The sequence below is a fragment of the Megascapheus bottae genome, chromosome 1 (genome assembly GCF_031878675.1).
Source record: "Megascapheus bottae isolate mThoBot1 chromosome 1, mThoBot2.hap1, whole genome shotgun sequence".
NCBI classification, from domain to species: domain Eukaryota; kingdom Metazoa; phylum Chordata; class Mammalia; order Rodentia; family Geomyidae; genus Megascapheus; species Megascapheus bottae.
In genome coordinates, this window is record NC_143509.1 from 44,084,105 (window position 1) to 44,110,177 (window position 26,073).

Consider the following 26,073-nt stretch of genomic DNA (forward strand, 5'->3'; position numbering starts at 1 on the left):
CTCTGTCAGTACTGACTTTCCTTCATGCTTTAGTTCCACCCAAGATCTAGGGTTAGGGTATTTGTAAAATCCTACGCAACAAGAAAACATACCTGAATTTAAGATACATTGGCTTGATTTTTTTTTGTTTTTGCCAGTCCTGGAGTTTGAACTCAGGGCCCGAGCACTGTCCTTGGACACATTTTGCTCAAGGCTAGTGCCCTGCCACTTGAGCCATAGCACTATTTCCAGCTTTTTTTGTGTGTGTAGCACTAAAGAATCAAACACAGGGCTTTATGCAGGCTAGGCGAGCACTCTACCACTAGACCACACTCCTGCCCCCTTGATTTTTGTATAGTAAAGATTTTTCCTGGATGTTGGAAAGAACCAAGAATTTGGAGTCAGATAACAAAATTGCTGCAACATGATTACTTTATTTCTCAAAACTTCTATTTTTTTTTTTTTTGCCAGTCCTGAGGCTTGAACTCAGGGCCTGAGTGCTGTCGTTGGGCTTTCCTCGTGGTTAGTGTTCTACCACTTGAGCCACAACCACTTTTTTCTATGTATATGGTAACATGGAATCGAACCCAGCTCTTCATGCATGCTAGGCAAGCACTCTACCACTAGGCCAAACTCCCAGCCCATCTTTTTTTTTTTTTAATCTCAAGGGAAGGCAATACCTATTGTATATGGTTGTCAGGAGTCTGAAATGAAACTATATGTTATATGGCATTTAATTGAGTATCTAACATAATAGAAATAAATAAATGGCATATCTGTTTGTCTTAGTGAGGCCAGCAGTTTTGAAGATTATTGTCTCACAAGGCTTTCTTGCCTGGGATGGCTTCAAACCACAATCCTCAGATCTTAACCTCCTGAGTGGTTAGGATTACTGGCATGAGCTACTGGTGCCTGGCTAATTGAGATAATCTTAACTTCCTGGCCTTTAATGACTTTAGGAAATTCAAAGTAATTCTTGATGTAGGAAAAAAAAATCTTTGGATAACCTTTATTCATGAAACTTGCTTGATATTGTTGAATAAAAAAATGAAAGGGTAGATATGAGGGTTATTTATTCCCTTTTGTGAAACGTGAGGTTGTATAGATCGTTTAAAAAAGTCTGATACAGGGTCCAGGAGTTTGGCCTAGTGGTTAAAGTGCTTGCCTAGCATGCACGAAGACACGGGTTCAATTCCTCCGTACCACATACATAGAAAAAAGCCAGAAATGGTGCTGAGGCTCAAGCGGTAGAGCTCTAGCGTTGAGAAAGTCCCAGGACAGTGCTCAGGCCCTGAGCTCAAGCCCAGGACTGGCAAAAAAAAAAAAAAAAAAGCCAGAAGTGGTGCTAAGGCTCAAGTGGTAGAGCTGTAGTCTTGAGAAAAATCCAAGGACAGTGCTTAGGCCCTGAGCTTAAGCCCAGGACTAGCAAAAACAAAAACAAAAAAACAAAAAAAAAGTCTGATACATAGAGGGAAGCTTTTCCAGGCTCCTTTGACCTCCCTACCTTTTCCAGAGACACATAAAATAGTAGTTCCAAGTCTTCCTTGAGTTTTCAAGATACATCGTAAAGAAACATCTTCTACCAATGGCTTCTGTGTTTTACTGTTAGTTTTCTCTTTTTCTAATTGTTACCAAGAAACTGTAAATGAGAACTATATTTCAACTTGATATTAATTATTGAAAAAAATAACAGGACTTCAGTTTCTGTTTCGTTTCCTTTGACATTATAGGCACTGTGGTTTCCGTTATTGGAGGCAATGATGGCCCCACAGAAGCTGTCCAGCTCAGCCACTCCTCATCTCCACTCTGAAGGTAAATCCATCAGAGCTGCATCATCAACCTGACATTGATCATATATATACACATATACACATATACATATATATACATATACATATATATACATATATCAAGGCTTCCACTCTACCCCTTGAGCCAGAGCACCACTTCCAGTTTTCTGGTGATTGTTTGGTGATAAAAGTCTCACGAAGGGCCAGGAGTGTTTGCCTAGCATGCACAAAGACCCAGGTTCAATTCTTACATAGCTGGAAGTGGTACTGAGGCTCAAGTGGTAGAGCTCTAGCCTTGAGAAAGGCCAAGGACAGTGCTCAGGCCCTGAGTTCAAGCTCCAGGACTGGCACAAAAAAAAAAGTTCTCACAGGCTGGCTTTAAACTGGCTTTGAACTGCAATCTTAAAATCTCAGCCTTCTGAGTAGCTAGAATTACAGGCGTGAGCCACTGGCACCCAGCTGTTATATATTTATATTATGTATGTTTATATTTTATACATATGCTGAGAAATAAAACCCACCCAGGGTTTTATGCAGTACCACTGAGCTATACCCCAGCATGTTATTAGGACATCTTTTGCCTATTTTCTATTAGTGAAAGCATGTAGTAGTAGTAGTAGTACTGATTTAAAACTTCCCAAATTTCAAAATTCTTTCAATAATTCCACTTAGATAAATTATCTGGAATATATATAGTACATTTGTAACTTACCAATACTTAATTTTAAAATTTCAGACTTTCCTTATTAAGTTTCTAAGCTAAATAAGTCCACTATTTTCCCTTGACTCAGAGAGAAACCTGGAAACCAAAAGTAACTTTAACTTTTTGTTACAACAGCTCTGAAATCTTTGACTATGCAAGTTCTCAATAGCATGGCAGCATTTATTGCTCTTCCATCAATCTTGCAAAGAATCTTACAGGTGAGTTACAAATGGAGAAAATTAAATGTTTGTTAATTTCAACTAATGTTTTTCCAGGAGATCAGATTCATTTTCAGTGAGTCTTGAGCTTAAAACAGCTACTTTTTGACATCCAGATGTCTTACTTACAACTCTGAGTCTTAAATCTTCCCTGAAATTTTATTGATGTAGATTTGCCTGACTGAAGCTTGTAACCTGCCGTTAGGGTGTGTAAACTGTTCTGTTGTTGGGATTCAGGTACACAACCTTCCCCTTGGTGTGTTAACTCGGAAAGAATTATCATTTATTTCAGCTGATCATACTTTTTAGATCAAAAGAAAGGTAACCTAAAAATAAAGTTAATTGGCACTTCTAATCATAGATTGTCAGTAGTTTTTCTAATGCATTCTGGAACTATTTTTATATTTAAGACTCATCACTGGCCCTAAATTCTAGTCTGCTTTTTTGTCCAGAATCTTTGTAGGAAAAATCATTACCTCCTGTTTTCTTCAGCAAAAAAGCAGGAGCCTTTTCTAACTTCAATGAAGACACCCACTAAAAATATACTGAGATATTTTTAGGAAAATCTGAAAACATTTTTGAGGGAACAGCAGAAATTATACTTAGATTCAATCTTGTCTTCCCGTTCCTCAAGTGTTATAGCCACATTTAAAAAATCACTAAAACTATTGTTCTTTATAATTTTTTTCTTTTTTTCCATATATTTTTTTCATATATTTTTATTGTAATTAATAGAAGGGTTACATGATATTTGCCAGATAGGAGGTGCATTAATTCCCATACATTGATACCCTTTCACATGTCTTTGTCCCCATTTCCCTCCCCCCACCTCCCATCTTGTTTTCCCCTGTTCCCTATCCAATTTCAAATAACCAAATACAAATATATCCGATATATCAGGTAACAAAGTGAGATACTGTAACAATATGAGATAACCAAGGGACAGCAAAGGAGATGAGCGATAACATAGTACCTTAAGAACAGCAAATTTATTAACACTGATTTTTACAGCATTTTTCAAATGACATGTTTAACAAACAAGTTTTCCATATATTTTTATTGTAATTAATAGAAGGGTTACACTTGTTCTTTATAATTTTTATCTAATCAAAAAGTCCCTGTCAGGGGCTAGGAGTTTGGCCTTGTAGTAGAGTACTTGCCTAGCATGCACGAAGACCCGGGTTTGAATCCTTGGTACCATACACATAGGAAAAAACAAAAAAACGGAAGTGGTGGTAAGACTCAAGTGGTAGAGCTCTAGCCTTGAGAAAGTCCAAGGACAGTGCTCAGGCCCTGAGCTCAAGCCCAGGACTGGCAAAAAAAAAAAAAGAAAAAAAAAAAAAAGTCCTCCAAACATTTCTTCCTTGTGTTTGGGAGCTTATTAAAAAAAAAAAAAAAAAAAAAAAAAAAAAAAAAAAAAGAACATTGCTCATGAGCAGTAGCTCATGCCTCTAATACTAACTATTCAAGAGCCTGAAATCTGAGAATCGAAGTTTGAAGCCAGCCTGGGAAGAAAAATCCATGAGACCCTATTTCCAGTTAACCATTTAAAAAAAAAAAAAAACAAAAACAAAAACCTGGAAGTAGAATTGTGGTTCAAATCGTAAAGCTCTGGCAAACTCAGGCACAGTGCTCAGGCCCTGAGTTCAAGACCCAGGCCTGCCTTAAAAAAAAAAAAAAAAAAAAAAGGCTGCTTCTCTCATTTCATAGTATTCTGACATGAATGCTTGCTTAGGGCTGGAAGTGTGGTTCATTGGTAGAATGCTTAGCATAAATGAAGCCCTGTCTTCAATTCCTAATACTGCCAAAAAGAAAAGGGCACATTTATAGAAGCTACCCTTGGCTTCTATCATGTATCGAATAATTCTTCAATGTTTTCAATATTCAAGATTTCTGTCATCTATTTTAAAAATACACTTATTGCAAAATTGTAATTGTACATGAAATAATATTCCATGAGGCAGGAACACTTTGCCAAGTAAATTAGGAAAAAATGAAATTCTGAAGCCATCTCTCTTGAGAGTCATATTTTGCTTTCTGGTGAGCCTTAACTACTATACATTGTAATACATAAATGATAACAAAAACCTGTGTTTTCCTTGCAAAGTATATGATTTTTTTAGTTGCATTATAGCACATATCTTGAAGCCTTTTGATTTTTTTTTTTTTTTGGTGGATCTGGGCCTTTAACTTAGCCTGGGCTCTCTGTCCCTGAGCTCTTCAGCTCAAGGCTACCACCCTACCCCGTGAGCCACTGAGCCACTTCCGGTTTTCTGGTGGTTAATTGACGATAAGAGTCTCACAGACTTTCCTGCCTGGGCTGGCTTTGAACTGAGATCCTGAGATCTCAGCCTCCTGAGCAGCTAGAATTACAGGCATGAGCCACCATACCCAGTTTGCCTTTTGATATTTTTAAATACCCACTTTTATTTTAAGTTATTTTGGCACTCATTATTTCTAATTCCAGTGGCTAACTGAAAGTTGTTATTTCTTAAATTCCTTGATATTTATAATTATTGTGATAGTTTTCCCCTATTTGTACGAAGATTTTGGTCTCTTCAAGGTGCATTCACAGATAATATGTCAAATGAAGCTCACAACAACCTTTTTTTTTTCTTCTAAGTAAATGTACAAAGAAGTTTCAGGCCAGCAAATCAGATTATAGGTACAATGTATCTTGAACAACAATCTTCTAAACTAGGTAGTCAAATAAAAATTTCTCCTAGCTGGACACTAGTATATCATACCTATAATCCTACCTATTCAGGATCTGAGGATTGCAGTTCAAGGCCACCCTGGGCAGAAAAATCCCCATTCCCACAGGAAAACCAGAAGTGGAGCTGTGGCTCAAAGTAGTAGAGCATTGGCCTTCTGCAAAATAGCTGAGGAACAGCACCCAGGCCCTGAGTTCAAGCCCTACGGAAATTAAGGAAAAAGAAGTTAGTTTTTAGTGACAGCACCTGGACTGCTATAAACTCTGTTTTCTAATTCACATTATTTTCTTTTTCTTCTTTTTTCTCTTTTTTTTTTTTTTTTGCCAGTCCTGGGGCTTGAACTCAGGGCCTGGGCGCTGTCCTTAGACACTTTTTGCTCAAGGCTAGCACTCTACTACCTGAGCCAGCACCACTTCTGGCTTTTTCTACGTATGTGGTACCAAGGAATCGAACCCATGGCTTCATGAATGCTAGATGAGCACTTTACTACTAGGCTAACACTCACCGCCCCATATTATTTTTATTATATCATTTAACTTTTCTCCTTTGTTCCCAGACCTGTCTTTTTGAGAAATTAGTCATTAATGTACTAGTTATTCTTGCTATTTATTCATGCAGATGAAAGGCATAGTTCTTGCTCCACAAGCTCTCAAGTGAGTCAGAAAATGTTCTGATACATCTGTTCACAAGGCTCACTAATTGTGGCCACCTTTTTTGTCTTGTGTCAGAACTGGGGCTTGGAAATCAGGGCCTGGGAGCTATCTCTGAGGGTTTTGTTTTGTTTCACTCAAGGGTAGCACTGTGCCACTTAAAGAACTGCTCCACTTCTGGCTTTTTGCTGCTTAACTAAAGATATCTCATTGACTTTTGCCCTAGCTGGGTTTACAATCATGATCCTTACGTTTCAGTAGCTAAAAATACTACTCCTGAGTAGCTAAAAATACTGGTGTCCAATCAATAGTGACTGCCTTTAAGAACTGATTATCTGCTCCAAATTGTCATGAGTAGCTATCATGTCTATATCTCTATATTCAGTAATGCCAAGTGTGGTTATTTGAGCATAATATGGCTTCCTGGTTCCAGTGGATTCATTCAGATGGCAACTGGAATAAACAGGGCCAATCAGTGGCCTTTCTGGGAAATTTTAGAACTGAACTTGAGAAAAAATTCCTAAGTTTCCCTTTGGGACCCTTTTTATTTAAAGCAAAAATTTCAGGAACTGACTGTAGTTGCTTTTATATTATATGGACTAGAAATAGTGTCATAATGAAATAACCAACATAAAGAAGAAAATGGACAAAATATGTAAGAGTGTTCAAAAGGCACCTCAGCTAGAAAAGGAGACAAGGTAGAGAGAAAATGTGATGGCGTTGGCTCCTTGTCCTCATTATAGTTCTCAAGGCTTCTCACATTCCCTTGCTTGGGTCCATGGAACACCCTAATCCTTCCCAATAAGTATCTTTATTTTAGCTGGAGCTGAGTTTCCTAAAATATATATAGTCAGGGAGTCCTAGTAAAAGTATGTATCAGAAACAGAAGAGAGTATGGAAAGGTTCCCAGAGGAATCTTGGATGTTGGAGCTCAATCTTAAAAAGCCTAAAGGAGACAAGGAAGAGAAAGGAGAGGAGCCATATATTCAGTTCCAGAAGTGAAAACATGATGCACTTGGGGAATTGCAAAAGTTTTAAGTGCTCAGCATAGAACAAGAATAAAAAATGCATCTGGTACATAATATTTCTTAAATGATTAAGGAATCAGGGATCAAGGAATTCTATTTCTGACCAAGTTGGCATAACAGAAACAGATTTTCCCAAAACTAGACAAAATACATGAAATAATGAAAAAGTATAAATATGTGTAACATAATGTCTTCTTGGTTAAAAAAAAGTAGTAGCAAACAATATAGGGCTATGATTCCTAAAAAAAAAAAATACATGCTCTTCTACTGGAGAGACATGTGACCAATAAGAAATATTTAAGCATATACTTAATGTATTATTTAGCGTATGTCCCTCATAAGCTGAACATATAAGCAATTTATATGCCCATAAAATGGGCTGCTTCTTTAAAATAAAAGGAAATAAATTGTCCTACACCATATAACTTCATCAATTCAGACTGCTCTTAACAGAATACTGTAGACCAGTTAGCATAAATACCACTTATTTCTCATAGTGCTGGAGGCTGAAAATATGAGATCGTGGTTCCAACAAAATTAAGCCTTGGTGAGGGCTGCCTTTCTGCTTCACAGATGACTGCACTCTTCACTGAATACTCAGATAGATGTAGGAAAAAAGAGAAAGCAAGCTCTCTCCTGTGTCCTCTTAGCAGACCACTAGTCCTACCCTGAGAACACTCCCCTTCTGACCCAGTTACTTCCCAAGTCCCCAGCTGCTACTTCTCTCAACTCGATGGTATGGTTCAATGTACAGTTTGGGAATAGGGGGTCATAAGCATTAAGTCCATGGCACACTACAACATGGTGATCCCCAAATTGCTAAGCCAAGTAAAAGAAGCCAAAGAGATCATATATATATTGCGTAGTTCTGGTTGTATAGAATTCTAGTAGATGAAAAGCAGTCTGTAAGGAGTGAATGTAGAATGGTTACTGTCTGAGAACAATGGGCATTGGGGGTTTAGATTAATGGAAACATGACATTTTTGATGATTTCATGACAAGTCAAAACTTAGTAAATTTTGTCAGTGAAACCCTTATGAAGTGATTTGAAAAGTCAGAGTGGCTCACTCCTGTAATCCTAGCTACTCAGGTGGCTGAGATCTGAGGATTGTGGTTCAAAGCCAATCCGGGCACTAAAAGAACCTGAGACTCTTATCTCCAGTTAATCACTGCAAAATGGAAAGTGGGTCTGTGGCTCAGGGGTAGGCCAGTAGTCTTGAGCTGAAGAGCTCAGAGAAAACACCCAGGCACAGAGTTCAAGCCCCATGACCCACCAAAAAAAAAAAGGGCCCGGGAGTTTGGCCTAGCGGTTAAAGTGCTTGACTAGCATGCACAAAGACCCGGGTTCGATTCCTCGGTATCCCACATACACAACCAAGCCGGAAGTGGCAGAGACGAGACACAACCAAACCGGAAAAGTGGCAGAGACAAGACTGCGACGGCGACAGGGAGCGAAAGAAGCGAGCTGAGCTGAAGTGAACAGAGCCCAACCGAGTGGTGGCCGGAGCGAGCGGGGCCGGAGCGAGAAGGGGCCGGAGCGAGCAGAGCCAGGAGCTTGCGGGAGCGACCTGGGCCGGAGCGAGCGGGACCTGGCCGGAGCGAGCGGGGCCAAGAGCAAGCTGGAGCGAGCCGGGCGGAAGCAAGCCGGGCCAGAGCGAGCGGGCCGGAGCGAGCGGGGCCTGAGCTAGAAAGAGGGCCTAGCCGGGCCGGAGCGAGCGGGGCCAGAAAGAGAAAGGGGCCAAAAAAAAAAAAAAAACTGACAGACTCTCATTCTCATTCAAGAGAGCTGAGAACCCAGAGGTGCCTTTTCCTGCCCTTCCAGATGGTTGGTTACTCCAGATTCATGCATCATCATTAGTCTGTTACAAAAGAAACTGGGTCTTAGAAATACCATGTGTTGGTACGGGAAATATAAACACAACTACATAGACATCAAAACTTATGACTCTATAGACATAATGTTTTATTACATACATTAATATGTATCTATGATATACAAACCCTTAGCCTAATTTTGATTATGTTCTAAAAACTAAGTGCCAATGATTGTATATAGAGATTCCCTTCTTGAATACTTGTTTGCTAAACACATCATTTGAAATATGATGTAAAAATCAATGTTAATGAATTCTTTAATAAAAAAAAGAAATACCATGTGCAATAGAAGAGAGTAAAGTACTGGGCTGAAAATGACGGCTCAGGAGAAATGCTACCACCATCTCCAGTGCTGCCCTTGCCCTTTTCTGCCGCCTCCCCACCTCCCCAAGGAGGAGATGGAGGGTCTTCATCTTGAGGCAATGAATGGTGTGTTCAAGGAAAAAGCCAGCTGCCCTACATCACAGTGCCGCAGTCAACAAGCCTCAGCTTCAGCCAAGCATTTCATTCAAGTTTTATTACTTTCATTTATTCTAATTTATAGAATTGTATTAAGCTTACAGAAAAGTTTACACCAGAAGTACAGGGAATTTAATATACAGCTTCTTCTCCCCCCAGTGTTGCCCAGTTTTGGCATCTAATGTCAGTGTGGCACATTTGTTGGAATTATCACCCAAAGTTGATGCTTATTATTAACTGTATCTATACTTTACATTAGCACTCACCACTTGTGTTGTACAGTTCTGTGGATTTTGATGAAGGCCTCATGTCATGTGTCCATTAGAGTTTCATACAGAATTCTTCCCTCCCCTACATTCTACTCCTCCTCTTGGTCCTCATCTCCTAGAAACCATTGTTGTGGTTTGTAACTATATCTACAGTTTTGCCTTTTCCTTATACCTGGAGGATAATAAATTATGTCCTTTTTCACTTATCAGTAGCCAGTTAAGACTCTTCTATATCTTTTTGTGGCTTGATAGCTCATTTTTATTACTGAATAGTATCCATTCTACTCATTCATCTGTCTAAGAACATGTGGTTACTTCCAAGTTTAGGAGTTTTTAATAAAGCTGTTACCAACACTTACATACAGCTGGTCTGTGCAAATGCACTTTCAACTTATTTGGGTAAATACTGAGGTGTGTGACTGCTGAATTATATTGTAAGCCAAGTTTTCTTTGGTTAGAAATTTCCAGCTCATTGTGAGTGCTTATCATTCTGTATTCCTAGCTATGCACTTGTTAGGTAGGTGTTCTAACTTGAACCACACTCCGAGCCCTCTTACGATTTCATTATTTTCCAAATTGGGTTTCACTTTTGCCTGGGTTGGCTTGAATTGCAATCCTTCTATTTATGCTCCCTTCATAGCTGGGATGACAGATGCACCCATGGGGTATCGTGAACTTTTTTCCTAAGCTTACCTCTAATCACAGTCCTCCCAATCTAAGATTGTGTGAGCCACCTTACTCGGCTGTATATTAGTTTCTTTTTTTCTTTTTGACCTGGAGCCAAACCTCACACTCACTTGACTTTCACCATTTGAACCATGCTTTTAGCATGGGTTTTTGCTCGCTAATAAGAGAGATGGAATCTTAAAAGCTTTACTACCCAAGCTGGCTTTAAACTGCAACTTTCTGGCTCATAACTTCCTGAGTAGCTAGGAGGTTGTGATCTACCAGCACCCAGCCATTTATGAGTTTCTTATTGAAGGAAATTAAATAATTCATATACTGTTCTATATAGGGCATTTTTTAATTTTAAAGTTATAATCCATTAGTAAAGATGTTTACTTTAGGCCAAGAGTTTAGCCTAGCTGTAGAGTACTTGCCTAGCATGCATGAGAACCTGGGTTCGATTCCTCGGTAACAAATACATAGAAAAAAGCCAGAAATGGTGCTGTGGCTCAAGTGGTAGAGCTCTAGCTTGAGAAAGCCCAAGGACAGAGTTCAAGCCCTAGGACTGGCAAAAAAAAATTAAAGCAAAACACTTACATATATACTATAATAAGTACCAGAAAACATTAGGAAAATAGTAATCACCCCTTTCTGATATGCTTTTGGAAATTTTTATGTATGATACCCAGTGTGTTCTTTTCCCCCCACATAGCTTACAAACAAGTTAAAGAGAAACCTCAGCAGTTACTCATTGCTGAAGAATCTAGCTGACATCTTTGAAAACTAATTTGTAGAGCTAGTAGATTGTGCCCATGCTGTGTTGCAAGCCTTGAGCTTACTTTTACATTCTATAATTTGGATGTTCTACCAGCAGGAGGTGGTTTTCATGGTTTTGCTCTTAAATTATGTATATTAAAGTAAAATGTACTGAAGTAAATATAGAAATGACCTATTAAGAGTTCTTCTTGCCAGGATCTGATGGCTCACACCTGTAATTCTAGCTACTCAGGAGGCTGAAATATGAGGATTGCAGTTTGGAGCCAGCCCAGGCAAGAAAGTCCATGAGACTTTAATCTCCAATAAACTGTTCAAAGGGTGCTGAGGCTCAATTGGTAGAGCAGTAGCCTTGAGCACAGAGGCCAGGGACAGCATCTAGGCCTTGAATTCAAGCCCCAGGGCCAGCAAATAAAGTTCTTCTTTTCCTCAGAGTTTAACTTGGTTGTTGGTGGTGGTGTGGGGCTTGAACTCAGAGCCAGAGTACTGTCCTTGAGCTCTTTTGATCAAGGCTAGTGCTCTATCACTTTGAGTTCTGATGGTTAATTAGAGATAAGAGTCTCACAAACATGCCTGCCAGGCTGACTTTGAACTGTAGTCCTCAGATCTCAGCTTCCTGAGAAGTGTGAGCCATGGATACCCAGCAGAATTCAACCTCTTAAAACATCTCAAGGTTGATTCCATATACTGACTGTAAACAATGCTGCAGTGAATATGTCCCCTTTTGGGCACACCCCTGCCAGCATTAGTTAGTTTTCTTGGTAATGGTCATTCTAACTAGGATGTGGTGGAATCTCAATGTTGTTTTGATTTGTATTTCTTTTATGGCCAGAAATGTTGAACATTTCTTCATTTGTCTATTTACTATTCTTACTTCCTCTTCAGAGAAATTGCTTTTTAATTCTTTAGCCTACTTACGAATGGTGAGGGTTTGTTTTTAGAGGGATTAATTTTTGGAGCTCTAAGTATGTTTTAGATATGAGGTCCGTGTCTGATGTATAGCTAGTAAGAATCTTTTCCTATTCTGTGGCTTTCTATTTACCTTGCTGTATCCTTTGCCATGCACTCTTTAGTTTGATACAGTCTCATTTATGTAGCCTTTCTTTGATTTGCTGTGATTCTGGATATTAGGAAGTTTTAACCTGTGTCTAGGAACCTTAGTGTTTTTCTATCCCTTCCTTCATGGTAGCTGGCCTTCATCGAGGTCTTGGAATTGATTGTGGTGCAGGGTGATATATAAGGATCTAGCTTCATGGCCGGGAGTTTGGCCTAGTGGTTAAAGTGCTTGCCTAGCATGCATGAAGACCCGGGTTCTATTCCTCGGTACCACATACATAGAAAAAAGCTGGAAGTGGTGCTGAGGCTCAAGTGGTAGAGCTCTAACCTTGAGAAAGTCCAAGGACAGTGCTCAGGCCCTGAGCTCAAGCCCATGACTGGCAAAAAAAAAAAAAAAAAAATAAGGATCTAGCTTCAGTTTTCTGCACATGTATAGCCAATTCTGCCAGCACTATTTATTGAAGAGGCTGTCTTAGACCTGTCTCTCAGACCTATTCTTGTGCCAGTTTACCATAGCTAAGATTTGGAATCAATCCAGATGCCCCTCAGCAGATGAAAGGATCAAGAAAATGTTGTATATACACATAATAGAATTTTATACTTCCATCAGAAAGAATGTTATTGCACCATTCATAAGGAAATGGAAAGATGGAAAAAAATATATTAAGCGAAGTAAGCCAGACCCAAAGAAACATAGTTGCATGGTCTCCCTCATTTGTAGTTATTAGAATGTGCCTATAAATCTACAATTAAACATTATGGATAGTAAAAGACAAAAAAAATTATACTTAGGCATGGTTAATTAAACAGGGCTATAAACATTCACACAGTGAGATCAAAAGAGGATATTCTTAGGAGAGGATCACAAAGGCTCAATAGCTATGTGCATATGATCATATAAAATGATGTTCATCACAGTGACCTCCAGGATATGGAGGCTTTTTGTTATTTTACTTTTTGTTCCTATTTTTGTTTTTCTCTCCTTTGTCTCTTTTTTTTCTGTACCTTTTTTCTTTTTTCATATATTTTTATTGTAATTAATAAAAGGGCTACATTATATTCAACAGTTACAAGGTGCATTACTTCACATACATTGATACCCTATCTCATGTCTTGGTCCCCATTTCCCTCCCCCCCACCCCCACCCCTCATCTTGTTTTCCCCTCTTCCCTATCCAATTTCAAATAACATATACGCATTTATCCAATATGTAAGTTTGTCTGTTTGGGGGAGGGCAAGGGGAATACACCCTCTGTTTTTTTGTTGTTGTTTTGTTTTGTTTTTTGCCAGTCTTGGGCTTAAGCTCAGGGCCTGAGGACTGTCCTTGGATTTTTCTCAAGGCTAGAACTCTACCACTTGAGCCTCACTCAGCACCACTTCTGGCTTTTTTCTAAGTATGTGGTACCAAGGAATCGAACCCGGGTCTTCATGCATGCTAGGCAAACACTCTACCAAACTCCTGGCCCCAAAGGGAGTACACCCTTTGGGACAAAGGGTGAATAAATGCAGCAGTGACACTCAATAGACACTATGTTGAAACTGAATTTTACAGCTTTCAAGGGAAGAGGATCAGGAGGAAAAAAAAGTGGGAGAAAATGAGGGAAAAGGTGACACTGTTAAAAAAGAAATACACTCATTACCTGACTTACATGACTATAACCCTCCATATGTCACCTTTACAGTAAAAATAAAACTTAAAAAAAAGACACCTGTATTCTATGAATTTTGTCGTAAATGCCTGCCTTAATATTTTAGAATGCATGTGCTATTGTAGATACTATCATAGACTATTATATCCATTGGCACTTTGACTGAGAAATAACTGGTTAAAGGAAGCTTAACCAAAGCATAATTACATGAAAAGGAAAAGCACTGTTATGGTTCAGTTTTTATACAAGAAAAATAAAAGCAATTGTCTGATGCAGGCATAGCCTAAGTTGTTTTCCTATCAAAGGACTAGTTATTCATACTTTTGCCTTTCACAAATGGTCTCTACTTGTTAAGCAAGTATCTCTAGCTTAGATATCTAATCCCTAGCTGTGAAAAAAATGTTTTTCTATTAAGTTTCTCTGGCCTGATCAAACCTAAACGTGTACATTTTATTAATTAGTAGAAAAATACATGGCTATTTTGTGCCTTACATTTCCTTAGCATATGTACAGAAGAACCTATGACAAAGTCAAAAAACTAAAAGCCATCTTAGACCCTCTTTCTGAATTCAGTTTGTTCAGTTTATTAATTGGATGTTACATTTCAGTTTGATATTTTTGTGGAGTTCTCAGTACATTTAGTGTTTTCCAAATTATACATAATAAATAAGTTACTTGATGTGACCCATATGAGAATCTGTGGAGAGAAGATTGAGTTTGTGGGGATCTGTGGTTTACTGTTAGTGACTTTATTGAAGAAAAAAAAAAAACCTTTGAAAGACTGAAAGCTATTTTCTCATATCCTGTTGTCTCCAAAACTGAAGCAATTTAGTTTGTTTGGACTAGGAGGAGTTGTTGGTCAGATTCTGACATTCCACTTAATGCAGGAGATAAATAACTCAAAGAGAAACAGGCAGACAGAGAAGAAGTGAGACTGAACCACAGAGAAGTTTTGCAAAGAAAGATTGCTAAGGAAAGGGCTTTAATCATTTTTATTTTTTCTGAAATATTTGAGATACTCAGAAAGAATTTGGTGCATTTCCAGTGGAAATTACCTTTTGAATGTTAAAAAAAAAAAAAGCAACCTAGGAACATTTGGTCTTCAGATACCTTGTATTTTAAAGTAATTTTGAAATATCAAGAGTCAAATCAGAATTATACTTTTAACCTTTTTCTTCCAATTAGGACCCCGTTTATGGAAAAGGAAAACTTGGAGAGATCCAGGGACTTATTCTGGGAATGTTAGACACCTTTAATTATGAACAAGTAAGCAAGCTACTTGTTATATCCAGAAAACAAGCTACTCTTTCTCCTTTCTGTTGTATTCCTTTTTCTTTCCTTTTGCCTCTATATTTATTCTTTTAAGATTAACTATCTGCTCACTAAAAGTAGATTAAGATGTGTGTGTATTTTTTCTTGATTTTAATTTGTATACACACATGTATATTCCATAATATGTATCTAATTCAAATTCAGCTTTATATTTTGATTCATTGGCAGTGAAACTAGTGTCTTCCTTTCAAGATGAAACTATGAGAGATTTTCTGGGGAAAAAATTGATTACAAAACTGTAAGACCTCAAAAGCAAGGATCAGCATGAAATTTCAGAATATTAAATGAGTTGTTTACCTTGTTCTGAAACAGGTCATTACTATAAACCAAAAGTTGTCATTAGTCTTCCTTTAGCTCAAGACTGCTTATACTTTTAATTCTTGGTAAGAGCCAGATTGGTGTTCAGATTTTTATATCCTTAGAGAAGGTATAATTAAGGCATGTTAGATACAATGTTTTGCTTTTTTTAAAATTTGAAAGAGAAGAAAAAGAAAAATTTTAGGACACAGCTATTTTTAGGAGTTATAGTTTTAGGCTGGGCACTAATGGCTTATTCTGAGATCAGGAAGACTGTGGTCAGATGCTCTCCCACAGAGGCAAAATAGTTCACAAGAACCATCTCAGTCAATAGCTGGGTGTGATGGTACATACTTGTCATCCTAATTATAGTACAAAGCTTAAATAGAAGGATAACTGTTCAAAGGAAAAATCAGGCGCAAGTGGTAGAGTGCCTGCCCAACAAGCATGAAGCCCTGCATTCAAACTCCAATACCACCAAGAAAAAAAAAAAATGCTGGTTTGCTCAGTGTAGTTTATTACCATGGCTGTTGTAGAGTCTAGATGGTTAGAAGTAAAGCTGAACCAGGCGCCGGTGGCTCATGCCTATAATCCTAGCTACTCAGGAGGCTGAGATCTGAGCAGTTCAAAGCCAGCCGTAGCACAAAAGTCCATGAGATTCTTATTTTCAGTTAAGCATCAGAAAACTGGAAGTGGCACTATGGCTCAAGTGGTAGAGTGCTAGTCTTGAGCTGAAGAGCCCAGGGACAAAACCCAGGCCCAGACAGAATTCAAGCCTCATGAGCAACCAAATTAAAGGGGAAAAAAAAAAAAAAGTAAAGCTGAGTGAAAAGTAGAAATTTTTTGCCGACTGTGACAGAATAGGAAAACATGGCATTGACTGGGAAGAATTAGGATAGCTAAGCAGTTAAAACAAAAATGTTTGCATTATAAATAAAGTTAGAAGAGCTAAGCTATATAACAAGGAAGGGTGAGTTGCACCTCACCTTTCTCTAGGGCCCAACTGGATATCCAAATGATAGGTGTGAATGGTAGCAAGTAGTGTATTTTGACAAAAGTACTTGGGAAGCACAGAGATCCTTAAAATGACTTAATGTGATGGCAAAGAAAAATGTCTTTATGACTTAAATAATTGCAAGTGACTTAAAAGTGCTGTTAAGGAAAATGCAGTCTCTTCCAAAGGGAGATGAAAGCTGAATAGTAGCTATTAGCTTTTCAAGGGAAAGGTTATTTAAAACATTGACATGAATGCAGTTTCACTTTTTAAAAATCAGCTAGTCTATTCTCTGCTATGAAACCCTGAGCCATCCAGAGAGAAGTTATTCTATAAATGTAATTAATAGTCATTTGAAAACTATCAATACTGAATTAAGCCACAGACTGGCAGAATACATTTCTCAGGATGAACCTAGTAGCAGACTTGGGAGTTTCAGTGTATATTGCCATCATGACTGTGCAATAGGAAGATTAACTGTGTAAAGGGTCTAGTATGGTGACTTATGCTTATAATCCCAGCTACTTAAGTGGCAGTCCAGTCTGGGAGGGGAGGGTAGAAGTTAACAAGATTTTATCTCAAATACAGCTGGACATGATGGTTTGTGCCTATATTTCTGACCACTCTGAAGTTCAAGGTGGCCTTTGAGACTGGCAGGCAATAACTTTGTCTATCTGGAAAACAAACTGAAAGCAAAAGGACTAGGGTATGTGTCATAGAACATCTAGCAAATGTGAGGCCTTGAGTTCAATTCCCAGTATCATAAATAAGTAAATAAATAAATAACTGCTTAGGTTTGTGGGTTTTTGATGTCTGTTTTTTGCAATTTTATCCTTTGCAGTATAATTTGAGTTGTTTGTAGTAGAAAATAAAACAGATGTTTCTCTCTCATCTCTGTCTTGCATTTTATAACCTTTTGTTTGTTTTCTTGTTTTGATCTTTCATAGACTCTACTAGAAACAACAACCAGTCTTCTCAACCAGGATCTCCACTGGTCATTGTGTAACCTGAGAGCTTCAGTCACAAGAGGACTGAATCCAAAACAGGATTATTGCTCTGTATGTCTGCAGCAGTATAAGAGACGCCAAGAAATGACTGATGAAATTATTGTCTTTAGGTATGAGTGGGAAGGAAATTATTATTACCTGGGTAGCTTACATATGTATATGGCATTATCAGGCAAGAGTGCATGCATGCAGATTCACAGTCCAGTCATTCAAACAGAGACAAAGACAGAGTTTCTACCCCTACATTCTGCATGGGAATAGGAGAGGTGTTAGGGTGCCAAGGTAACAAATAAACTCCAAGTAATGAGAACTGTGAAGAAAAATACGACTCAACACAGGGGGTAGAAGGATGGAGTGTGCCGGAGGAGAGTGTTATTTTAGGAAAGCCAAATGAGGGAAAGCATCTCTGAGGAGATGACATTTGAACAGAATGAGAGAGGTAGGAATGAGATACTGAGAGGCGTTTGGATTCAGAGTATATTTTAGGGTAGTGCCAGCTTGCTGCTACATAAGGTATGAAGTATGAAGGAATCATTAGGTCTTTGGCCTAAGCAGTGCGTGAACATGGTACCCTACCCAAGATGAGGAAGAATAAGTGGAAGGAACTAGGGAAATCAAAAGTTTTATCATGCCAATTTTAAGTTTGACGTGGCTGTTAGACATCCAAGCAGAGTCTTCTCGTAGACAGACATTCTAGTCAGCGATCAGAGAGATGTTGAGGTTGGACATATAAATTAGGAATCATCAGCCAAGAGATGCTTTGAACTCACACTACAGAGGCCTTATGCACACATGAAGGACTTAGATGCCCAGTGCTTATCCAGGGCCCTTAATATGAAATCTGGAACCAAATTGCTTGCGAGCAAGTCTTAACTTTGCCACATACTTACTCTGAGATTGTGGACAAATTAAGCCTTTTGTCTTATCTGAGATGGGAAATGATTCCTCCACCCTAGGGTTTTGTGAAGCTGAAATTACACCTGATCAGTGTCTGGCATGAATGAGAACCATGCTCTTGTCAAATCTTGGTAGATTTGGAGTTTGGAAGAAGATGGGTTTTTAACTGAGCATTTACTGTCTATCCATTCCTCAAAGGGTTAAGGAGAACAAGCAAAACAAAGGAACTGCTTTATGGAGTTTATACTGTAGGGAAAGAGGCAGACAATAAATGAAAAGTAAAATCCTAGCTAATAATAACTACTCTGAAAAAAAATAAGGCATGTTTAAAGACACACAGCATTTAAGGCATTAGTATTTTATGTAGAGTGGTAAGGGAATGCCCCACTGTTAAAATAACTTATGAACATATAGTTTTGGAAAAGATTTAAAATGTAATAATAAAAATAAAACATGGTATACAGGAAAGCGAATAATGAAAGCACCTGATTTCCAAAGAATGGCTGAGAAAAACTTCACTGTTAAAGGTGTACTTGAGTGTCATTAAGAGACTTAGAGGGGGCCAGGCAATCTGACAGAGTGGTTAAGTGGAGATAAGAGTCTTATAGACTTTCCTGCTCAGGCTAGCTTTAAGCTGCAATCCTCAGATCTCAGCCTCTTGAGTTGCTAGGATTACAGATGCCAGCAACCAGAGCCTGGCTGATTTATTTCTTAAGGGTGTCAATTTGATAGCTGTGTCTATAGCATAGACAATGGAGGATCAGAAAGGAAAGTAGAGTGGCTAGTCAAGCAACTGTAGTAGTCTGTGAAAGATGGCTTCAGACAGTAAAAGAAAGTTAGAAAGGAGAATCTGGGATAAAATTGTAAAGCAGAGCTAATATGACTTGCTTATAGTGAGAAAGAAAGGCCAGTCAGGCTGACATTCAGATTTTGGCCTGAGAAACTGGAAGAATGTTGTTGCCATTAATTCAGATGTAGGGTGGGTAATAACACGCAGGAGAGATGGAGTAGAAATGCAGATGGAATAAAAATCAGACACTTGGTTTTATATCTGTTAAATTTAAGATGTTTATTAGACATCCAGACTAGACTTCTTCTTAAAGAGACTGGGTAGGGTTGAGAGAACAAGTTTGGGCTAAAAGTATAAATTTGTTAGTCCTGAGCCTGTAGTATTTTAAAATTATGGAACTGGAAGTATCACAGTAGCAAAGGCAGTAGAGAGAAGAGGAGCATAAAAGAAATCAGTTGCGAATAGAAAAATAGCACAGAGGCCGGGAGTTTGGCCTAGTGGTAGAGTGCTTGCCTAACATGCATGAAGGCCTGGGTTCAATTCCTCAGTACCACATACATAGAAAAAAGCCAGAAGTGGTTCTGTGGCTCAAGTGGTAGAGTTCTAGCCTTGAGAAATCCCAAGGACAGTGCTCAGGCCCTGAGTTCAAGACCCAGGACTGGCAAAAAAAGAAAAAAGAAAGCACAAAGAGAAAGAATATAAAGACTATATAAGAGACTATAAAGACTATATAAGTGATCTGTGGGCTAGTCCATCATTTTAAGTTTAAAAAAAAAAAGGAGAAATGAGTATAAGATAATTGAGTCATATTCAGTACTCAACTTCTAAGGGTTTGCTCATTCATGTAAGCACTAGGGAATTTCTTCATAGCAATGTTGCAACAATGACATTTTATCAGAGTTTCATCAAATCCTAACTCTTGCTTTGAATTTGATATGATAAACCACTAATATTATTACACACTACTTAAATTATATCAACTTTTCCCGCTACTAGATTGTCTTTTCTTTCAAATTACCTGAAATTATTTTCAAACTTTATGGTTTGGGAATGAACAGAAGTTTAACTCATGATCCAGGTGGCCTGTGGTCACAGAACTGTGATTATATTCAAGGACACAAATATGAGAGTCTGTGTTTTTATAAAGCAAAGTAAGCAGCAAGTCCATTTCCTCTCTCCATGGCTGCCAAATACAACCGGCAGCAGTCCAGCCTGTTAGGAACCTTTGCATGTATAAATACATTCCCTCACAGTTTGTGTTTGTGAGTTTTATGGTAACAAAAAGCACAAACTGATTGCCTTCCTTTTGCAGCTGTGGCCATTTGTATCATTCATTCTGTCTACAAAACAAAGAATGCACCATCGAGATCGAGGGCCAAATAAGATGGACATGCTACAAATGCAGCTCAAGTAACAAAGTAGGAAAACTAAGTGAAAATTCATCTGAAGTTAAACAAGGAAGGATAACCCCAGCACAGGTCAGCCTTGTTTCTGTGTCAAAGGGGACATTGTGTTTTCTTGAAATATCCTTTAGGCCTGTCCTCAATCTGTAGATCCTATTAGCCTCTGCAAATTGACCTGATGGGTATTGATTACAGGTGGCATCTTCTGTTTATGCTTTATTTGTGTTTATTTGGTGTTTGAGGATCCTTTCCTCTCTACTCAACACTGAAAAACTAGACCGTTCTAGAATTATTACCGTCAACTCTCCTGTACAACTGATCACACTCATAAAAAAAAAAAAGAAAATGCAAAAAAGTAAGGTGGGCCTTGCCTTGAGAAGGTCATGAGAGGATGTAGACTGAATCTGCCACTGAGAAGCTTTGACAGAGTCCCAGGACAGTGAGGACAGATGAGTATTTGCAGGTACTGAGGAGAACCTATATACCTAAGGGCTTAAAATTTCCGGATTTCCCAGGATTGTTGATCGACCAGGTTCCAGCATGTATTCTCCCCCACAAGACTGTCTCAATTGATAACTTTCTTCCAATAAATTAATTCAATGCTGGACATTTGAGAAATTTTCACGGAGTTTTGTAGCATTTTAAATTTGTTTTTGCCAATCCTGGGGCTTGAACTCAGGGCCTGAGCACTGTCCTTGGGCTTTCTCAAGTCTAGAGCTCTACCACTTGAGCCACAGCACCACTTCTGGCCTTTTCTATATTTGTGGTACTGAAGAATCAAACCTGGGTCTTCGTGCATGCTAGGCAAGCACTCCATCAGTAGGCCAAATTCCCAGCTCCTGTAGCAATTTTTTTTTTTTTTGTCAGTCCTGAGCTTGGGTTCAGGGCCTGAGCACTGTCCCTGGATTTTCTCAAGGCTAGGGCTCTATCACTTGAGCCACAGCACCACTTCTGGCTTTTTGCTACATATGTGGTACCGAGGAATTGAACCCGGTCTTCATGCATGCTAGGCAAGCACTCTACCACTAGGCCAAACTCCCGGCCCTCCTGTAGCATTTTTTTAATGCAGGCAGTAGAGCAGAGTTTGAGCTGTACTCTTTTACAGCTTTTAGAACAGAACTTGACATACCAGAAGTCAGTGCGCACATATTACAGAGTGTGATATCATTATTGTGGTGTACTAAGTTGCACTTCCTTTCTGTAGTGTGACCACATTTGTTTCTTCCTGCTCCTCAGTAACACACAATTCCATAGATGGCCTTCAATGTCTGTTACTTTGCTCTGTTTTATCTACTTTCAGTGTTATGTCAGAAGCAAAGCCAGAAAAGACCCTAGGACCAGCTATACCCAGATTAAAATTTAGACTTTCCTCACTCAGTATCACTCCAGTAATAGAAATTCCATTTATTTTTTTACCCAGTTTGTATTGAACAGTATCCCAACCCTTGTGTTAGATGCTAGGGATAAAATGGCAGACAAGATAAATGTAACTACCCTCAAGTTCTTACTTACTGCAAATATGTGATACACTAATTTGAACAGCAATTCTGCTAATTATCTGGTCACCAACTGAGTCTTGAACTCATGTTTGTAAGATTAACATCACTACGGGTTTTCCTGCTACTAGCCCATTCTATATTTATCATCTTGGCTTTATTAAAACCTGGTAAATTTGATTTAAAATATATCTATACAGCTGGGTGCAGTGCCTCACTCCTGTAATCCTAGCTACTCAGGAGGCTGAGATCTGAGGATCACTGTTCAAAGCCAACCCAGACACTAAAGTCCATGAAACTCTTAATCTCCAATTAACCACCAGAAAACAGGAAGTGGCGCTGTCGCTCAAGGGGCAGGGTAGCCTTGAGCTGAAGAGCTCAGGGATAGCACCCAGGTCCAGAGTTCAAGCCCCACGACCCACAAAAGTGTGTGTGTGTGTGTGTGTGTGTGTGTGTGTGTGTGTGTGTGTGTGTGTGTGTGTATATACTTATCTATATATATACTTATCTATATATATACTTATCTATATATATACTTAAGTATATATAAGTATATGTAATATATCATGTTGTTTATTTATAATATATTTATTATATCTTATATAATTATGTGCATAATATATATGAGTATATATATTTGTGTATATACTTAAGAATATATATATGTATATACATACATACACACACATATAATATTGAGGGTGCTCATTAAGCTTTCTCAGCATTGTATGGAACCATTCACATATTTTAAGAAAATTTAAGCCAGGTGCCAGCAGCTAACACCTACAATCCCAGCTGCTCAGGAGGCTGAGATTGGAAGATAGAAGTTCAAAGCTAGTTCACACAGTCTGTTCAAGAGACTGTTATCTCCGATTAACCAATATGTGACATTGAAAGCCACCTACAGAGTTGTGTGCTACCAAGAAAGGAATAGGAAGCAAGAAATGAAATGCATAGGACAAACTAATTTCAGCTGTAGTACTCAACTTTCTCAAAAAATGTTACTCACTTACATTAGTATGAGCAAATAATTTAACTTTAATCACATAATTTAGATTTCATCTTCAGTTATTCCTTTACTTACAGCAGATAGCTTCATTGGCACTGATTATTATTAGATAAAATTAGCTTGCTGTTGATTTTTCTGAAATTATTCTTGGGCAGTAGACAATTTGATTTGACAAACTCAAACGATAAAAACTCAAAGGGGGGGGAAGTAAACTTAACTATGTCTCAATTTCTATTATTAACAAAATTTGTGGTTCTTAAGAGCAGCCTTATAGGTGATCACATGGTTGTGTATCAGAAGCATTGATATTATTTCATTTTAAGATCAACAAAACCCCCAATGGTATTTAGACATTCACCAGAAACTATTTTGGGTAGTAGTAGGGTTTGAACTCAGGGCCTTGCAGTTGCTCTACCACCTGAGCCACATCCCTGACCCTAGAAGTTTTTTAGTATCTTATTTGAAGTTAGCCCTATCAATAGAACATGAAGCTACTTCCTTTTTCAATGGTAGGTAAATATGAGAAGATCTTGCAAACATACCTATACCTGCCTACTCACCCTTAAGAGTCACAGAGGGAGAGAGCTAAATGAATACACTAATGTTTTCTCTAGTATCTGGAGTTGGTTTTATCTCTTGGATTTTAGGGTTGTCTGTGAAAGTGTTTTTTCTTTTAAAGTAAGTTTATAAATAATGTCAGAAGGACATTTACTACTGTAAGTAGTAGAAATAGTAAGTAAGGTAATACGTATTTACTACTGGCAAGTAATTATTTAGAAATTGATAATTATTTCTATTCACTGGTCCTAATTTTTTACTAACGTTGCTTATGTATTTGAATGTACAAATGAATAAGTTGGTTCCATTACATGTTTAATTTAGAATACTGGTATTAATGACTGGTATCAGCTCCTGTTTAATAATGGTTTCATTCAAATTAAATATTAAGAAATGAAATTTCAGTTTGGAGTATTAACACCTTTCTCAAAAGAATATTTTCTAAATTAAACTTATAAATTAAGTGAAAAGTAATATGCCTTAGAAATACATAGATTATTGGTTCTAATATAAATGAAACTTTTTCAGCAGACCTTCATCCATTTTCCAATAATCTTGTTATTATACTATAGTGCCAAATGATTAATAGCTTTAGCCAATATTTCATGCCTCCTTTGGGCTAAGAGTTGTTCTTGGTACTATATAAAGTATAAATTGGTTAATAGCAAAAATAAATAAAATAGAACAGTAGCCTTATCCCCATAGAGGAGCTGGATAATAAGTAAATAAATATAATGCCAAATACATAGTTTTTGTAAAGTCTGTCGAAAGGAAACTCCACGCAGTTCAGGAGAAGAGGGTTTATTGCGTGAGGAAAGAGCAGACTCCTGCCATCCAAGATGGAGTCGGGGGAGCAAGAGGACTTAGGGCGGGAAGTGAGTGATTATATAGGGGTAGGGGTATAGACACAGCGGAGACGGATGTGATCTCAGAGGATGTGGAAATGCCTCAGTGGGGACCTCCCACTACCCCAGGCATGCCAGTTGCCAGGGTTACAGGTGCTGGGCGGGGATTTCCAGGGTGCAATGGGAGAGAGTTAAGGGAAGAAGTCATTTCTTCCAGTCGGACCTAACAGTTTTAAATTGTAATAGGTATGTAATTGATGTAGAAGAAAGGATATACTATTATGAGGATAAAAACATGAAGAAAACTTACTTTGGATTGCACGTGCATATGTATGCATATACATGTGTGTATATATGCACATTGGAAAGCATGTGGGGGGAATGCAGTAGAGATAACCCATAAGCTTTAACATGAAGGATACAAAGATAACAACCATGTGTAAAGCTTTTCAGGCAAGAGAGAATAGTAGTCACAAATTATCTGAGAAGAAAAATGATTATTTAAGAATCATTGGCTGTGCTGGATGTGGTAGTAGTCACAGATACTTAAGGAAGCAGAGATAGGATCACTTGAGCACAGGTGTTTAAACAAGAATAAAGAATGAAAATTGTAAGACCCTATCTCAAAATAAAAAAAAAAAATCAGTAGCAGTAAACATAATGGCTAAAAAGGAAAATGACAAGAAATAAGATCAAAGGGGTAAGTAGGCAAGGCCTAAGTAACACTGTCATTATTAAAATCTAAGACCCAGTCAGTGATTAAAAACAGAGGAGGTGATAGGATCCGGCGACGGTTGCGGGAAGTGGCTAGTCATCCACATCTCTGTTATCTGCCAAGTCCTCACCACTTTCCCGAGCAGTGTGTAATTATAGGTGCCTAGCAGCCTGCGAGTTTATGAAGCCATTATGATACAGAAAAGCATTGTGTCCCAGTGATCTAAGGGAGTATGACATTAGTACTAAGAAAAGATTTCAGATCTTCGTATAGAACTACCTTTAATGGAAATAAGCTAAGAACTTATTTTTTTTTAACTTTCAAGCTGGGCGTGGTGGCTCACTCCTGTAATCCTAGCTACTCAGTAGGCTGAGATTTTAGGATTGCAGTTCAAAGCCAGCCTAGGCTGGGAGTTTGGCCTAGTGGTAGAGTGCTTACCTAGCATACATGAAGATCTGGGTTCGATTCCTCGGTACCACATACATAGAAAAACCGGAAGTGGTGCTGAGGCTCAAGTGGTAGAGCTCCAGCCTTGAGAAAGTCCAAGGACAGTGCTCAGGCCCTGAGCTCAAGCCCAGGACGGGCAAAAAAAAAAAAAAAAAAAGCAAAGCCAACCTAGACACTACAAAGCCATGAAACTCTTACCAATTAATCACTAGAAAACGGGAAGTGGGGCTGAGGTTCAGGGGTAGGGCAATAAGCCTTGAGCTGAAGAACTCAGGGACAGTGCCCAGGCCCCAAGTTCAAGCCCCATGACCAAAAAAAAAAAAAAAAACCCAACAAAAAAACACCTTTCACTAGCCCATAAAATGTGAGAACATATTTTACCAGTGATTTTTTAAAGAAAAAAACACATTAAAATAGCAGCATACTGCTTTTTTAACACATTAAACTGGCAAA

The 26,073-nt window shown here is 38.3% G+C and overlaps 1 protein-coding gene and 1 long non-coding RNA gene across 4 annotated transcripts in view; one reads left to right on the forward strand and one right to left on the reverse strand.

The window, feature by feature from the left end:
* The window catches only part of LOC150069039 (uncharacterized), a 57,970-nt gene extending 48,228 nt beyond the window's left edge, over window positions 1-9,742 (reverse strand). Inside the window, exon 1 of the long non-coding RNA XR_016537376.1 lies at window positions 9,683-9,742. This is a non-coding gene — a long non-coding RNA (uncharacterized LOC150069039). The remainder of the gene's footprint in view (window positions 1-9,682) is intronic.
* Window positions 1-26,073, forward strand: part of Vps8 (VPS8 subunit of CORVET complex) — a 231,930-nt gene that overhangs the window by 174,292 nt on the left and 31,565 nt on the right. For 2 of the 3 annotated variants that reach the window (XM_090343220.1, XM_090343229.1), the window contains 5 exons: window positions 1,710-1,791; window positions 2,608-2,690; window positions 15,016-15,096; window positions 17,401-17,570; window positions 20,460-20,625. In XM_090343220.1, the coding sequence (XP_090199346.1) occupies window positions 1,710-1,791; window positions 2,608-2,690; window positions 15,016-15,096; window positions 17,401-17,570; window positions 20,460-20,625 (582 nt within the window). The remainder of the gene's footprint in view (window positions 1-1,709; window positions 1,792-2,607; window positions 2,691-15,015; window positions 15,097-17,400; window positions 17,571-20,459; window positions 20,626-26,073) is intronic. The other variant, XM_090343238.1, reaches the window with a different exon arrangement.